The sequence below is a fragment of the Brachyhypopomus gauderio genome, chromosome 5, assembly GCF_052324685.1.
Source record: "Brachyhypopomus gauderio isolate BG-103 chromosome 5, BGAUD_0.2, whole genome shotgun sequence".
Classification (NCBI taxonomy): domain Eukaryota; kingdom Metazoa; phylum Chordata; class Actinopteri; order Gymnotiformes; family Hypopomidae; genus Brachyhypopomus; species Brachyhypopomus gauderio.
In genome coordinates, this window is record NC_135215.1 from 7,623,187 (window position 1) to 7,641,895 (window position 18,709).

At 45.8% G+C, this 18,709-nt stretch overlaps 1 protein-coding gene across 2 annotated transcripts in view; it reads left to right on the top strand.

The window, feature by feature from the left end:
- ninj2 (ninjurin 2) overlaps positions 1-18,032 on the top strand; it is a 26,642-nt gene extending 8,610 nt beyond the window's left edge. For both annotated transcript variants that reach the window (XM_077005322.1, XM_077005323.1), the window contains exons 2-4: positions 15,403-15,613; positions 17,045-17,220; positions 17,316-18,032. In XM_077005322.1, the coding sequence (XP_076861437.1) occupies positions 15,403-15,613; positions 17,045-17,193 (360 nt within the window). In that variant the 3' untranslated portion in view covers positions 17,194-17,220; positions 17,316-18,032. The remainder of the gene's footprint in view (positions 1-15,402; positions 15,614-17,044; positions 17,221-17,315) is intronic.
- Positions 18,033-18,709: the final 677 nt, after the last annotated feature.

An 18,709-nucleotide genomic window follows, 5' to 3' on the forward strand; every position in this document is an offset into this window, starting at 1 on the left:
TCTATATAACAGTGAGAATGTACTCTGTGTGTCTCTATAAAGATTATAGGTTAGCATGACCATTAATATAATGACATAAGCCAGAGAAAAGATTACAGAGTGACGGTCCCTATACCCGTGTGAAAGTTCTTTGTGTGTGTCTCTATAACTCAGATTTGTCAAATCTCTTAACCCATCTATGTTGCAAAGAATGGAGGAGCAGAGATTGAAATTTTACAGCAAACAAGAGCCAGATTTATTAGAGAAAAGGTTCTTTAGGTAACCTAAACACACACACACACACATACACACACACACACACACGCACATGCACAGACTTACACAAATGGTCAGACAGGTGGATAGATACACATGCCACATCACATACACACAAGTGTATCAATTTCAAACACATGCTTAGCTAAGTCGCATGTCTGAGGTCATGAAAGAATAAGGAGAGAGGGAGAGAGAGGACTAGATCAGAGACAGTGGACAGAGGAGAGAGGGAGAGAGAGGACTAGATCAGAGACAGAGGACAGAGGAGAGAGAGACAGAGAGGACTAGATCAGAGACAGAGGACAGAGGAGAGAGGGAGAGAGAGGACTAGATCAGAGACAGAGGACAGAGGAGAGAGGGAGAGAGAGGACTAGATCAGAGACAGAGGACAGAGGAGAGAGGGAGAGAGAGGACTAGATCAGAGACAGAGGACAGAGGAGAGAGGGAGAGAGAGGACTAGATCAGAGACAGAGGACAGAGGAGAGAGGGAGAGAGAGGACTAGATCAGAGACAGTGGACAGAGGAGAGAGGGAGAGAGAGGACTAGATCAGAGACAGAGGACAGAGGAGAGAGAGACAGAGAGGACTAGATCAGAGACAGAGGACAGAGGAGAGAGGGAGAGAGAGGACTAGATCAGAGACAGAGGACAGAGGAGAGAGGGAGAGAGAGGACTAGATCAGAGACAGAGGACAGAGGAGAGAGGGAGAGAGAGGACTAGATCAGAGACAGAGGACAGAGGAGAGAGGGAGAGAGAGGACTAGATCAGAGACAGAGGACAGAGGAGAGAGGGAGAGAGAGGACTAGATCAGAGACAGAGGACAGAGGAGAGAGGGAGAGAGAGGACTAGATCAGAGACAGAGGACAGAGGAGAGAGGGAGAGAGAGGACTAGATCAGAGACAGAGGACAGAGGAGAGAGGGAGAGAGAGGACTAGATCAGAGACAGAGGACAGAGGAGAGAGGGAGAGAGAGGACTAGATCAGAGACAGAGGACAGAGGAGAGAGGGAGAGAGAGGACTAGATCAGAGACAGAGGACAGAGGAGAGAGGGAGAGAGAGGACTAGATCAGAGACAGAGGACAGAGGAGAGAGGGAGAGAGAGGACTAGATCAGAGACAGTGGACAGAGGAGAGAGGGAGAGAGAGGACTAGATCAGAGACAGAGGACAGAGGAGAGAGGGAGAGAGAGGACTAGATCAGAGACAGAGGACAGAGGAGAGAGGAAGAGAGAGGACTAGATCAGAGACAGAGGACAGAGGAGAGAGGGAGAGAGAGGACTAGATCAGAGACAGAGGACAGAGGAGAGAGGGAGAGAGAGGACTAGATCAGAGACAGAGGACAGAGGAGAGAGGGAGAGAGAGGACTAGATCAGAGACAGAGGACAGAGGACAGAGGAGAGAGGAAGAGAGAGGACTAGATCAGAGACAGAGGACAGAGGAGAGAGGGAGAGAGAGGACTAGATCAGAGACAGAGGACAGAGGAGAGAGGGAGAGAGAGGACTAGATCAGAGACAGAGGAGAGAGGAGAGAGAGACAGAGAGGACTAGATCAGAGACAGAGGACAGAGGAGAGAGGGAGAGAGAGGACTAGATCAGAGACAGAGGACAGAGGAGAGAGGGAGAGAGAGGACTAGATCAGAGACAGAGGACAGAGGAGAGAGGGAGAGAGAGGACTAGATCAGAGACAGAGGACAGAGGAGAGAGGGAGAGAGAGGACTAGATCAGAGACAGTGGACAGAGGAGAGAGGGAGAGAGAGGACTAGATCAGAGACAGAGGACAGAGGAGAGAGGGAGAGAGAGGACTAGATCAGAGACAGAGGACAGAGGAGAGAGGGAGAGAGAGGACTAGATCAGAGACAGAGGACAGAGGAGAGAGGGAGAGAGAGGACTAGATCAGAGACAGAGGACAGAGGAGAGAGGGAGAGAGAGGACTAGATCAGAGACAGTGGACAGAGGAGAGAGGGAGAGAGAGGACTAGATCAGAGACAGAGGACAGAGGAGAGAGGGAGAGAGAGGACTAGATCAGAGACAGAGGACAGAGGAGAGAGGGAGAGAGAGGACTAGATCAGAGACAGAGGACAGAGGAGAGAGGGAGAGAGAGGACTAGATCAGAGACAGAGGACAGAGGAGAGAGGGAGAGAGAGGACTAGATCAGAGACAGAGGACAGAGGAGAGAGGGAGAGAGAGGACTAGATCAGAGACAGAGGACAGAGGAGAGAGGGAGAGAGAGGACTAGATCAGAGACAGAGGACAGAGGAGAGAGGGAGAGAGAGGACTAGATCAGAGACAGAGGACAGAGGAGAGAGGGAGAGAGAGGACTAGATCAGAGACAGAGGACAGAGGAGAGAGGGAGAGAGAGGACTAGATCAGAGACAGAGGACAGAGGAGAGAGGGAGAGAGAGGACTAGATCAGAGACAGAGGACAGAGGAGAGAGGGAGAGAGAGGACTAGATCAGAGACAGAGGACAGAGGAGAGAGGGAGAGAGAGGACTAGATCAGAGACAGTGGACAGAGGAGAGAGGGAGAGAGAGGACTAGATCAGAGACAGAGGACAGAGGAGAGAGGGAGAGAGAGGACTAGATCAGAGACAGAGGACAGAGGAGAGAGGAAGAGAGAGGACTAGATCAGAGACAGAGGACAGAGGAGAGAGGGAGAGAGAGGACTAGATCAGAGACAGAGGACAGAGGAGAGAGGAAGAGAGAGGACTAGATCAGAGACAGAGGACAGAGGAGAGAGGGAGAGAGAGGACTAGATCAGAGACAGAGGACAGAGGAGAGAGGGAGAGAGAGGACTAGATCAGAGACAGAGGACAGAGGAGAGAGGGAGAGAGAGGACTAGATCAGAGACAGAGGACAGAGGAGAGAGGGAGAGAGAGGACTAGATCAGAGACAGAGGACAGAGGACAGAGGAGAGAGGAAGAGAGAGGACTAGATCAGAGACAGAGGACAGAGGAGAGAGGGAGAGAGAGGACTAGATCAGAGACAGAGGACAGAGGAGAGAGGGAGAGAGAGGACTAGATCAGAGACAGAGGAGAGAGGAGAGAGAGACAGAGAGGACTAGATCAGAGACAGAGGACAGAGGAGAGAGGGAGAGAGAGGACTAGATCAGAGACAGAGGACAGAGGAGAGAGGGAGAGAGAGGACTAGATCAGAGACAGAGGACAGAGGAGAGAGGGAGAGAGAGGACTAGATCAGAGACAGAGGACAGAGGAGAGAGGGAGAGAGAGGACTAGATCAGAGACAGTGGACAGAGGAGAGAGGGAGAGAGAGGACTAGATCAGAGACAGAGGACAGAGGAGAGAGGGAGAGAGAGGACTAGATCAGAGACAGAGGACAGAGGAGAGAGGGAGAGAGAGGACTAGATCAGAGACAGAGGACAGAGGAGAGAGGGAGAGAGAGGACTAGATCAGAGACAGAGGACAGAGGAGAGAGGGAGAGAGAGGACTAGATCAGAGACAGTGGACAGAGGAGAGAGGGAGAGAGAGGACTAGATCAGAGACAGAGGACAGAGGAGAGAGGGAGAGAGAGGACTAGATCAGAGACAGAGGACAGAGGAGAGAGGGAGAGAGAGGACTAGATCAGAGACAGAGGACAGAGGAGAGAGGGAGAGAGAGGACTAGATCAGAGACAGAGGACAGAGGAGAGAGGGAGAGAGAGGACTAGATCAGAGACAGAGGACAGAGGAGAGAGGGAGAGAGAGGACTAGATCAGAGACAGAGGACAGAGGAGAGAGGGAGAGAGAGGACTAGATCAGAGACAGAGGACAGAGGAGAGAGGGAGAGAGAGGACTAGATCAGAGACAGAGGACAGAGGAGAGAGGGAGAGAGAGGACTAGATCAGAGACAGAGGACAGAGGAGAGAGGGAGAGAGAGGACTAGATCAGAGACAGAGGACAGAGGAGAGAGGGAGAGAGAGGACTAGATCAGAGACAGAGGACAGAGGAGAGAGGGAGAGAGAGGACTAGATCAGAGACAGAGGACAGAGGAGAGAGGGAGAGAGAGGACTAGATCAGAGACAGTGGACAGAGGAGAGAGGGAGAGAGAGGACTAGATCAGAGACAGAGGACAGAGGAGAGAGGGAGAGAGAGGACTAGATCAGAGACAGAGGACAGAGGAGAGAGGAAGAGAGAGGACTAGATCAGAGACAGAGGACAGAGGAGAGAGGGAGAGAGAGGACTAGATCAGAGACAGAGGACAGAGGAGAGAGGAAGAGAGAGGACTAGATCAGAGACAGAGGACAGAGGAGAGAGGGAGAGAGAGGACTAGATCAGAGACAGAGGACAGAGGAGAGAGGGAGAGAGAGGACTAGATCAGAGACAGAGGACAGAGGAGAGAGGGAGAGAGAGGACTAGATCAGAGACAGAGGACAGAGGACAGAGGAGAGAGGAAGAGAGAGGACTAGATCAGAGACAGAGGACAGAGGAGAGAGGGAGAGAGAGGACTAGATCAGAGACAGAGGACAGAGGAGAGAGGGAGAGAGAGGACTAGATCAGAGACAGAGGAGAGAGGAGAGAGAGACAGAGAGGACTAGATCAGAGACAGAGGACAGAGGAGAGAGGGAGAGAGAGGACTAGATCAGAGACAGAGGACAGAGGAGAGAGGGAGAGAGAGGACTAGATCAGAGACAGAGGACAGAGGAGAGAGGGAGAGAGAGGACTAGATCAGAGACAGAGGACAGAGGAGAGAGGGAGAGAGAGGACTAGATCAGAGACAGTGGACAGAGGAGAGAGGGAGAGAGAGGACTAGATCAGAGACAGAGGACAGAGGAGAGAGGGAGAGAGAGGACTAGATCAGAGACAGAGGACAGAGGAGAGAGGGAGAGAGAGGACTAGATCAGAGACAGAGGACAGAGGAGAGAGGGAGAGAGAGGACTAGATCAGAGACAGAGGACAGAGGAGAGAGGGAGAGAGAGGACTAGATCAGAGACAGTGGACAGAGGAGAGAGGGAGAGAGAGGACTAGATCAGAGACAGAGGACAGAGGAGAGAGGGAGAGAGAGGACTAGATCAGAGACAGAGGACAGAGGAGAGAGGGAGAGAGAGGACTAGATCAGAGACAGAGGACAGAGGAGAGAGGGAGAGAGAGGACTAGATCAGAGACAGAGGACAGAGGAGAGAGGGAGAGAGAGGACTAGATCAGAGACAGAGGACAGAGGAGAGAGGGAGAGAGAGGACTAGATCAGAGACAGTGGACAGAGGAGAGAGGGAGAGAGAGGACTAGATCAGAGACAGAGGACAGAGGAGAGAGGGAGAGAGAGGACTAGATCAGAGACAGAGGACAGAGGAGAGAGGAAGAGAGAGGACTAGATCAGAGACAGAGGACAGAGGAGAGAGGGAGAGAGAGGACTAGATCAGAGACAGAGGACAGAGGAGAGAGGGAGAGAGAGGACTAGATCAGAGACAGAGGACAGAGGAGAGAGGGAGAGAGAGGACTAGATCAGAGACAGAGGACAGAGGACAGAGGAGAGAGGAAGAGAGAGGACTAGATCAGAGACAGAGGACAGAGGAGAGAGGGAGAGAGAGGACTAGATCAGAGACAGAGGACAGAGGAGAGAGGGAGAGAGAGGACTAGATCAGAGACAGAGGAGAGAGGAGAGAGAGACAGAGAGGACTAGATCAGAGACAGAGGACAGAGGAGAGAGGGAGAGAGAGGACTAGATCAGAGACAGAGGACAGAGGAGAGAGGGAGAGAGAGGACTAGATCAGAGACAGTGGACAGAGGAGAGAGGGAGAGAGAGGACTAGATCAGAGACAGAGGACAGAGGAGAGAGGGAGAGAGAGGACTAGATCAGAGACAGAGGACAGAGGAGAGAGAGACAGAGAGGACTAGATCAGAGACAGAGGACAGAGGAGAGAGGGAGAGAGAGGACTAGATCAGAGACAGAGGACAGAGGAGAGAGGGAGAGAGAGGACTAGATCAGAGACAGAGGACAGAGGAGAGAGGGAGAGAGAGGACTAGATCAGAGACAGAGGACAGAGGAGAGAGGGAGAGAGAGGACTAGATCAGAGACAGAGGACAGAGGAGAGAGGGAGAGAGAGGACTAGATCAGAGACAGAGGACAGAGGAGAGAGGGAGAGAGAGGACTAGATCAGAGACAGAGGACAGAGGAGAGAGGGAGAGAGAGGACTAGATCAGAGACAGAGGACAGAGGAGAGAGGGAGAGAGAGGACTAGATCAGAGACAGAGGACAGAGGAGAGAGGGAGAGAGAGGACTAGATCAGAGACAGAGGACAGAGGAGAGAGGGAGAGAGAGGACTAGATCAGAGACAGAGGACAGAGGAGAGAGAGACAGAGAGGACTAGATCAGAGACAGAGGACAGAGGAGAGAGGGAGAGAGAGGACTAGATCAGAGACAGAGGACAGAGGAGAGAGGGAGAGAGAGGACTAGATCAGAGACAGAGGACAGAGGACAGAGGAGAGAGGAAGAGAGAGGACTAGATCAGAGACAGAGGACAGAGGAGAGAGGGAGAGAGAGGACTAGATCAGAGACAGAGGACAGAGGAGAGAGGGAGAGAGAGGACTAGATCAGAGACAGAGGACAGAGGAGAGAGGGAGAGAGAGGACTAGATCAGAGACAGAGGACAGAGGAGAGAGAGACAGAGAGGACTAGATCAGAGACAGAGGACAGAGGAGAGAGGGAGAGAGAGGACTAGATCAGAGACAGAGGACAGAGGAGAGAGGGAGAGAGAGGACTAGATCAGAGACAGAGGACAGAGGAGAGAGAGACAGAGAGGATTAGATCAGAGACAGTGGACAGAGGAGAGAGAGACAGAGAGGATTAGATCAGAGACAGTGGACAGAGGAGAGAGAGACAGAGAGGATTAGATCAGAGACAGTGGACAGAGGAGAGAGGGAGAGAGAGGACTAGATCAGAGACAGGACAGAGGAGAGAGAGACAGAGAGGATTCAATCAGAGACAGATGACAGAGGAGAGAGGGAGAGAGAGGACTAGATCAGAGACAGAGGACAGAGAGACAGAGAGGACTAGATCAGAGACAGAGGACAGAGAGGACTAGATCAGAGACAGAGGACAGAGGAGAGAGGGAGAGGAGGTGATAGGTTCTGGAATGGAAAGCTGATGTCAGAAGACCTCCCTGCATCCCACTCAGGCTCTCCACACACACACACACACACACACACACACACACACACACACACACACACACACACACACACACACACACACACACACACACACACACACACACACACATTCTCCTTCTTCCTTCCAGCTCTCTCTGGTCATGTTTCCAGCTTGATCCCAGCAGAGAGGGCTGGTGCATTCTGACCTCAAAAGCGGCTTCTACAGCTGTCCTAAGTGTCCAAGGGAGTGTGTGTGTGTGTGTGTGTGTGTGTGTGTGTGTGTGTGTGTGTGTGTGTGTGTGTGTGTGTGTGTGTATCTATAGATGGGTGTTGGACCTGTAAAGGTAATGACATCTCTGTTTGCTTGCACTCGAGCCCTGTACCCCCAGAACACCCACAGTGAAAACATGCTGGAGTCATCCAGTGACACTGATAGCAATGCATCCGGCAATGAACTCATTGTAGTCAGGAATGACATCAGAGTTGTTATAAGCCCAGGCAAAACCAGAGGACATGTCCAGGTCGACTGCATGGCAGGTCACATGAGGACCATATCCTGAAGTCCACAGTGTCAAATAAACATTTCCGGTACTGTCACTCCCCCTAATCACACACACACACACACACACACACACACACACACACACACACACACACACACACACACACACACACACACACACACCACACACACACACACACACACACACTTTTGTACTACTCCAGTATGCTGGTGGGACCATTGTACATTTTACAGCTGTTACTTCTAATCTGATTGGTTGGTTGAAATGTGCACTACCTGATAACTGATAACAATGTGATTATTTTGCTATGACTGTATCATTCCACTGACCACAGGTATAAGTAACAACAAAGATTGCTTTAATCTAACACCACTGCAAATGCTATTGAAGAAATATATTGGCAATATAATTATCATGAATTTGAGACAATGTTTTTGGACACTTTTATCTTTCCTTTGAAGAATTGTTATCTAAGAGCCTTAAACCAGTCTAGGTTGTGTTAAACCAGTCCAGGTTGTGTATGATCGTGACTAACACCACAGACGGGAGAACTTACACACACTTTCCTCCTGCTCAAGCGTGTGATCAGATCACAGCCATGATGTCATCCATGATGACACACAACCATGTTGTGCCTTAGTTTCTAGTGTAGAAGAACAACACTGCTCTGCACATGCAAAACCAAACCCAGTCCTGCACTCCCAACTCTTTAGTTTTGCAATTAAAAGCTCAGATTAATGTAATGCATTTATCCCACCAAGACTAAAACCCAGACAGATCACGTCTGGTCTATGAGTAAGACAGCTGCAGACAGGCACCCCCCCCCCCCCCCCCTGCACACGTCCACGTCAGTCCCATCACCGTGGTATCCTGGGCATGTCTTGCATCCTACTAGGTCACTATGACGATCATCACAAGCACTTGGTGAAGTGTTGATATGTGAGCAATGCACAACCTGTTGAAGTGGGTGTTTATGTAGAAGACCTCAGACAGACTGAGGGACATTCACAAACCTCCAGTGATACCTCCAACAGCCTCACATTAAAGGAATTATACTTATACATGACTCAAATAATTTTTAACAGATAATTGTACATACAAAACTGCGCACACACACACACACACACACACACACACACACACACACACACACACACACACACACACACACATACACATACACAATGCTGAGGGTTAAGTTATACTATGCCTTAGAACTAACAGAGGCCAGCCAATCCGAGGTCAGGTTGTCATAAATGTCACTGGAGTGTATGCTGAGTGCTGGTCCTTATTCACAAACACACACACGTACTGCTAGTCTGGTGAATTGGCTTGATTTCTCCCAAGCGTACACGTTAATGTCATCCCACACACTTGCTCCACACACTTATGACGGGTGGAAGAGGGAACTCATGGTTAAAAAGAAAAAGATAATGAGCTTGACCCTTCAAAAATAGCCCCTCATTTCAAAATGGCTTTTGGGCAGGGCAGTGGAGAGGCAGGGCAGTAGAGAGGCAGGGCAGTAGAGAGGCAGGGCAGTGGAGAGGCAGGGCAGTAGAGAGGCAGGGCAGTAGAGAGGCAGGGCAGTGGAGAGGCAGGGCAGTGGAGAGGCAGGGCAGTAGAGAGGCAGGGCAGTGGAGAGGCAGGGCAGTAGAGAGGCAGGGCAGTAGAGAGGCAGGGCAGTGGAGAGGCAGGGCAGTAGAGAGGCAGGACAGTAGAGAGGCAGGGCAGTAGAGAGGCAGGGCAGTAGAGAGGCAGGGCAGTGGAGAGGCAGGGCAGTGGAGAGGCAGTAGAGAAAGTGGGTGTGAGTGCAGACCCAGACCTGCAGACCCAGACCTGCAGACTCAGACCTACAGAAGCTCCATCTCTGATCAGCTAAGAGAATGTTGCCTGACTCTCCACTGCCCTGCCTCTCCACTGCCCTGCCTCTCCAGGTCTGAGTCTGCAGGTCTGAGTCTCCACTCACACCCATTTTCTTCCAACTACCAGAGAATCTGGAGATACAGGCACATCCGTGTGATGCATTGAAATGAAGCCAGCCATGCCATTAACACACACACACACACACACACACACACACACACACACACACACACACACACACACACACACACACACACAAACACAGCAGCCTCGACCTGAACGGAAAAAACAAGCTGTGCTTTTACCACAGAAGGAAGTCACTCCTACACTCACCTGTACACACACACACACAAACACATGCACAGTGCCAGGAAGTGTGTGTGTGTGTGTGTGTGTGCACAGGTGAGTGTAGGAGTGACTTCCTCTGCTTTGGCAGTTGTATAAGACTTGCATGAAAGAGCAAAAATGATGAGAGGGAAGTCTTTATGATAGTCTTGTTGAATACACTGACATGACTGTGAAGTGCTAATAGTATGCATGTTCTGTGTGTGTGTGTGTGTGTGTGTGTGTGTGTGTGTGTGTGTGTGTGTGTGTGTGTGTGTGTGTGTGTGTGTGTAAGTAGGGGACTGAGAAAGATGGCTTCTTCCTCTCTTTCTCAGTCAGTTTTTCCCTCTGAATTGGTATGAAAGTAAAACGTTGCTATGTTTATAGCAACTGTCATCACAAATACCGCCCAAGCCATTTCTATCCCAGCTGCCCCGCCCATCGACCCAGATGGCCCTCCGCCTGCACCTGTGCTTCTACATGTAGCAGAGCTGGGGGTCGTGACCCCACGTCTGACTGCCTCGTTAAACATGCCGGCTCAGATCAGTTAATGGGTCATAGAATAAATAAGCTCTTTCAGCACAAGAAGTGTTTTATTCAATCTACACAACAGCTCAGACCTGTAGGGAGTGAATTTGAGAGCTTTGTTTTTGAAACAGATCATATGGATGGATGTAAAAACATGGCTTTGAATTCGGAGGCCAATACGGGGAACGTGAGAGCTTTTCATTGGTGAAAGCTTTGTGGTAGTGTGAGTCATGAATGTGCCCAGGGGTGACACGTGTCAGCCTCCGTGAGGATCCTCGCAGGGATTGCACAGTTCAACTCTGTGAGGAATGAGAGTCCAGGCTGAACAGATTCAATCAGGTTTCAATCTCCGCAAGTGTTCTGGGCAAAGTTGTTTTCCTGATCAGGACCACATAAGTACTTCATTCTGAGTCCCCTTTGTAAATGAATGTGTGTGTATTTGTGTTTGTGTGTGGGTGTATCTTCCATCTTTTTCTTATTAAAGACAAGCACTTAAATCCTGAAAAGGCTTTCAAAATCTTGTAAAAATAAATGTTCTGCATATTTCATTTATTAAAGAAGGCGTTCCAAGTAGATGTAACACTAAAGCTGCAATACCATAAAACTAAATCTAAGAAAGATACAGACGTATTTGTAATCATATGTTTGTGTATGTGTACACACATCTACAAAAAACAGCATTATATTTCATACACTACACTGACCTGTAAGTACACCTACAAACCCACATTCCACCCAGTAACTGTCACCTCGGTAACAGCACCCTGGCCCCAGACTGGCTGACCTTTCTGCACCCAGAGGAACCTGAGTGTTCTGATGATTGATTTTGCTGACTGATAAATGCGTTTGACATATGTTACATAACTCATGATGTATGCCTTTCTTGTGTTTGACTGTCCCTTAAGGCTCAGAGGGCTGGTCATATATGCAAACTGTTTGGCCTAAAGGTTAGCGGAGCTGGCTTGAAGCCAAAGGGTTCTGGGCTTGACCCCTCTGACCAGCGGGACCTCTGGTGGTGAAGGAGCAGGTGAACAGTGCCTTAAGGTCAAAGGGTCGCTGAGCTTGGCATGTGACTCCTTTGGCTGCCATCCTCTGTGAGTGTGTGTGTGTATGTCTTCTCCAGATTGTGCTGGAACATGAGCCAACCTTTCTATGATCGGACAGATCTCTCCCATTGGTAATGGAGATCCTGCATGGGTCACACAGAAGACTCAAGGGTCACACAGAAGACCCAAGGGTCTCACAGAATGGTTCATAATTTCCTTTGGAGCGGAGCGAGACCCATCTGCAGGTAGAGTGGGGGGCCTCACACACTCAGAGTGGTGTTCTGCCAAATTGAGGGAACCTGGGAAAAGCAAACACAACGTCCTCGTTAAGAAAGACACTGTCAGAAATGCTTCAAAGCACTGAGCACACAAAAATGCAGGCATGCCATAGGACAAAGACACACTGAAATTTGGCAAGAAGAAAACCAAACATGAAGTTTGTTAGCTTTCTTACCAGTGGAGGATGTATTATATAACAGAACAGAAATAAAAACTAATTCGAGACATATCTGCTTAAAATATTTCAGCTGGAAATGCTTCTAAAATGCAAATTGTTTCAAACTTGTTACTACATGTCTTACCATCAAAGATGGATAAGGAAGCACATTAATACAAAACACAGCGATTAAACAGACAGCTCAGTGTCATCGTGTTAAAGGAGTTTAACTGACCTCTGGGTGATATAGGATAGCATGAACTTTGTGATGGGACCAAGTGTCTCCAGGAGCCCTGAAGCAAAGCTCACTGCAGCTCTGTCGTTTACTGGAGCGTAAAGAACCAGTCGAGTCATGGCAGCTGCCTCGCAGAGTTCAATTAGAATAGCACACGAGACGTAACAAGAATGCAGAGAAAAGAGACACGCATGTTAGAGAGACTCAGGTAAGAGACACTCAGGTAAGAGAGACACAGGTAAGAGACGCTCAGGTAAGAGAGACTCAGGTAAGAGACACTCAGGTAAGAGACACCCATGTAAGAGACACTCAGGTAAGAGACGCTCAGGTAAGAGACACTCAGGTAAGAGACACCCATGTAAGAGAGACTCAGGTAAGAGACACTCAGGTAAGAGACACCCATGTAAGAGACACTCAGGTAAGAGACGCTCAGGTAAGAGACACTCAGGTAAGAGACACCCATGTAAGAGACACTCAGGTAAGAGACACTCGGGTAAGAGACGCTCAGGTAAGAGACACCCATGTAAGAGAGACTCAGGTAAGAGACACTCATTTAAGAGAGACTCAGGAAAGAGAGACTCAGGTAAGAGACACTCATTTAAGAGAGACTCAGGTAAGAGACACTCATGTAAGAGAGACTCAGGAAAGAGAGACTCCGGTAAGAGACACTTAGGTAAGAGAGACTCAGGTAGACTCAGGTAAGAGAGACTTAGGTAAGAGAGACTCAGGTAAGAGAGACTTTGGTAGACTGAGGTAGATCACACACCTGGTACCACTCAGCAACTTCACAAGGCTCTCTGCTGACCACCCAGTTGGGCTGTAAATGCGAACTGCTCCTATAGAGATTGTTGGGCTGGTAGGTGTCACTATTTAAAATCTGTACAAGAGTGTACAAATCTGTACAGTGTAGGTCTCATGTCTCCAGATTCCTACGGTCTTTACATCTGAGACATACTTGATCAAAACAGACCCTGAACTCCATCATATACAGAAAAGCGGGGTGACTAAAATCCAAACATCTGTGCACAACAGGTCATACCACAGAGCCAACGAACAAAATAAGAAATTAACCACAGTCACATGACGACATTAGTGAACAAAGCTCTCTGAGTATTACTCATGAATTATTTGATAGTCCTATGGATCTGTTTTAGAACCACAGCATTCTTGCATCATGATGCAAACATTTGTTCATTTCCATATGTGTTCGCATGTGTGTGTGCGCGCGTGTGTGTGTGTGTGTGTGTGTGTATATAGTTGGCAGATTTCCCTGTCAGATATTAAGAGCACACTCTATCACTCTTTATTACTCTCCATTACTGTGTCTACTAATTCCATCTCCGTGTCCTTCCATTTTATACTATCCTAAGTGTTTTTACAGACTCTTATGTGCACATGTTCTGAGATGCGCTCTAACAAAAGCAAAGGGAAAAGAGCATAGCGAACCTGTGTCAGGTTTGAGCGAACCCTCCTCAGCGGCTCTTGCTTGCTATTGGACAGCCAACCAACCAATGAGAGGGTGGGGAGGAGGACTTCCTGTGGGCCTTCTGTATGGAGCTCTTTTGTAAAATACCTCTGACCTCTCCCATGGTGTTTATTTTAGATGAAAAGAGAGAGATCATGAGCCCAGTCGTTAAGAAAAACATTGAGGTGGCACGTGTGGTATTTGGAAGTGTTCCTAATCCTATTCTATGGTTCTGTGGTGTTATGGTGGTTAAGTTCTGGTGGAGATATAAGGTTGACAGACAACCCCCAATTATAGAACTTGTGAACTTTATTCTCTGTTACTGCTCATTCCAGTGTATGTGTATTAAGGGTTAGATGTCTACAGGACAGACTTTACTTGATATCTCTAATTATACCCATAATTACACATAATTGATTTATTAAAGGAAACGTTTAGGTATCGTGTGCGTATGTGTGTACTTGTGCGCGCGTGTACATGTGAGTAAAAGACCATATATCATCTAATTTTATTTGAAATGGGGATTGTAACCCGAATGTCCATCTAATCAGCACATGTAGATATTATGTCTTGAGACTATGATTCGTCACATTATGTAACAAAACTTGTTGTTTGGCTCCCTCGTGTGGGTTAACGTAGTTATAACATGAACTACATTACAACTTTTTCAAATAAACCATATAGTGCTGCCCTCTGTTGATAATGTTGTATATAACATGTAAAAACTGCCAAAATCACATAATCAGAATTAAGCATAATAATGAACAATACAACAAAACAATAAAACAAATGTGTTTTTGTTTCTTAAAAAACAACAAACACAATTAAACCAGTAAATAATATTTTCCATTATCTTTTATTCTCCAATGTTTTCTTGTGCTATGTCTTTTGAAAATGTAACCTGTCCTCACTGAACAATTAATTTCCCATGATGTCAGTGGCATTCACTGCAAACAATATTAGGTGTACATAACACACACACACACGAACACACACACACACACACACACACACACACACACACACACACACTTTACGACACACCATTAAAATCCTGGATGTCTTCACTAGCACAATTCTTTATCTAAATGTTACAAATGTTACATGTGGTTGCTTGCTATGCATAAATAAGCTTGTGTTACTAACATTACTTTATAAAATGTCAGTTTCCTGTAAATTCTTTTTTTGTCTTTAGATGGACCAGATTGTCAAGTCACTGGACAATCCCAATGTATTCTGTTATTTAGCGTTTTCTGCTGCCCCCTCCTGGTGGATAATGAAAAAGCGAATACTGCCTATTCTACTACAGGGCGAGCTTCACACAGGGCAGCATATACAAAACGGGTTTCATACGGTGTAAACGTCTAGTACATGTCTGTTTTGTCCTAAAATCTCTACACCTGCTGCTTCAGCCAACATTTATGTTACTGCGTCATGACAAAACTATGATATATAAACTGCCCAAGGATGGTTTGAACATTCAACGTTACTAATTTCAGTCACCTAGCTAACCATAACTTCTCTTTGTATTGTAAAGGAAACCTAGGTATAATAGAACCTTTATACATTAGTCATTCCTCCTGTTGTGATTCTCCACCTCGTCTTGAATATGTCAGAGTCATAAACCACTGTAATTGTCCATCTGTCGGCAGCCCGCCGGACGTCTCAACATGAACCACTACGCGACGAAGAAGAGCGTGGCAGAGAGCATGCTGGACGTGGCGCTGCTGATGGCCAACGCGTCCCAGCTGAAGGCCGTGCTGGAACAGGGCCCCGAGTTTAAGTACTACATCACTGTGGTCGTGCTCATTGCGGTCTCTCTCTTCTTTCAAATCCTCGCTGGGGTCTTCTTTATTCTCATGGGTGAGAATATGTATCGAGTGCTACTGCTATTTTAAACATAGAACTAAATAAAATAGAAAAGGCATATTTTGTATTTTGAACTAAGTGTTCAGTGTATTCTCTCTCTCTCTCTCTCTCTCTCTCTCTCTCTCTCTCTCAGTGTATTCTCTCTCTTATAATTTGCATTACAATGAAATTGGATTCTACTCCAAGGTGCCTGTTGGGACGAATAAATATACACAATGAAATAAAATGGCAAGTTAAAAGTAATGCCACATTTACAAAATAGTTCTGGTAGATTATTTCTATGATAAATGTTTTGAATATTGCACATAAGCTATTTACAGTATATGTTACATAATATTGCATGTGGGAAAGTATTGCACACCAACCTTTATTAGGTACACATATCCAACTGCTCATCAACGCAAATGTCGAATCAGCCAATCACATGGAAACTCAAAACATTTAGGCTGGCAATATTTCCAATACCTTGTTGAATCTATGCCACGAAGGATATATATACAGTATATATATATATATATATATATATATATATATATATATATATATATATATGTATGTATATATACACACCCACACACCACAGCCTCTGCTCAAACAGAACTTGTAGACATAGATAGTCAGGAATTTCCCCCAACACAGAGCAGAACAATGTTTGAGGTATTCAACCCAGATAGCATAAAAGGCTAAAAGCAGACAGTAACAGTATGCTGTAATGATAGTCACTGCCATGCCCTTCCCTGTCTGCAGATGAAACCTGTGACAAGCTGTAAGTGGGAAACATACACAGTGTGGTGTGGTAATCATATACCATCACATCTCATCTCATTACAGTCTCTCTTCTTGGGTTCTTGCACAGTGTACTGGATTGGCTATTACTGTCCAAAACAAAATGACCTACAGTGGAATTTTGGGCAGGGCAATGTGAATTTACAACACTTCAAATAAATTGAAATTCCTAAACTAATTTATTCTACTTTCCAGTTTTATCTGGAAATCCTGTTTATCCATTTTCTCTTTTTATACAGTTTATATAATGACAGAGGGAGAGAGAGAAAGAGAGAGAGAGAGACAGAGAGATGTTGGTGGTAGAAGAGATGATATTGATTCAAGTCCAGTTGCTTTATCAGTTATCAGTTGTGCTTTATCAACCATAGATTCTTAAACATTCTACAAAACCGGCAGACATTTCTCAGAGTACCTTAAATGAACTGTGGTGTAATGCTAGAAAAGGTGATAATCCACAGGTGTTTATGGGTTATCTAATATAAAGAACATGTTGCATGAGCAGAAAAATTAATCAGAATTACAAATATGCTACTTTATTTATTTCCCTTATTTTTCTGTGACGAATCTATGTCTTTGTCCAGTCGTTTTGCCCATATGAAAGAGTCCGTCATGATTTATTCATTTTTTCTCTCCAATCAGCACGCAAAGATCTCAATGATGTTGCCAATCAGAGAAGCCTGAACATAATGAATAATGTGGCTACTGCCCTAGTATTCTTCACAGCTATTATCAACATCTTCATCACTGCCTTTGGTGTGCAGAAGACGGGACTCTACCCTCGTCAGTGAACTCCACACAGAACGACAACTATGGAGGTGAATATCTCATCATGGTTATTAGCATGATAACTTTTTATGCAATTATACAATACAAAATTCTACTAATCAAGCATGTTGCATTTGTTCTTTAGATCCACAACCTCAAGAGTGAACCATGGACGTTTGTAAAGTCTTTTATCCAACCTCATCATAGGCCATTGAAATGTGAACAATGCACTATTATACTATAGAAGATGCACACTCACATATGGTCCTCTTCATCTTCACCATATACAGTGTTTTGGAGCATTTCGTGTAAGATTTTATAAACAACATTATGTCTGTTGAATGAATTGAATGGATAAAATGGATTGTATGAAGTGTATGTGACCCGAATCTAAAACTACATTAATATTATACATTAATCTTTTAAATAATGAAATAAGTAACCCGTTTACTTTTTGCTGTGTTGCAGGTATCTTATGTCTTATATCCATTGCCAAAACTAATAATCTTTCAGGTTCAGTTTAATGTTTAACTCCTGACACTTAATAAAGTCAAAGTGACATTTTGTGGACATTTTGCTATGACATTTTGTGGTATGCATTGCCAAATCATTATAATATTTTGAGAACTCTGATTAGAAATTTATAAGAAGCAACATTAATCTTGTCTATAAAACATTCATTACCTGCGAGACCTGCAATGAAAGAGCTATAATGTAGATAAATAACGCATGTGAACGTGCACCTGTATTGCAATTGATTCATAACAAAAATGAATTCTTTCATCAATTTTATATTTTATATTATGTACTTTTAGCTCCCCAAGTGACATAACATGAATAAACAGAAATTACAGCCTTTTAATACATGGTTTGTGCATGTTTTACAGTGTTTTTAAATGTTTTTTCCAACTAAATGTGCATGTAATGTAAGAAACAGTGTAAAAAAAAACCACAGATCCAAAAACACTGCTGCACCAAGTTGTGTAGTGGAAAATGTGCTTTCATGTATTCACTGAAACCATTTGTTTAGCATATAAAATAATACCATATTCACTAGATTCACAGCTATCAATACTTCAGTAGGAAGAACCACTGAACACGTGAAAATGATCGACACGTCATTTCCGTGAAGCAGTTTCAGGACATTATGATCTATACATTAGTGACGCACCATCATTCCCCCACGCAAACGAGAGCAGCACAACAGTGTCAATAGTGTCATTGTAAAATAGATTACACGTGTCGTATTCTTCATCACGTCTCATCATAGCATGAAAATAACAACTACTGCAGGAAGAACATGTCCCTGCATTCGTGTTGAAGTGAGAGCAAAGCAAAGCAATAGTATATTTAAGATATTCTCATAAAGGAAAATAATAAAACACATAACTGCAACATGAATGCAAAAAATTGAAAACCATAAAGAGCGAACAAGAGTCTAAACCACGTGCACAGGTAGAGATTAGGGAATGAGCTCGTCTTTTAGTTTTGCCATGCCCACCAAGGCCTCTCGGTGACAGCATACATCTAAGCAGGATG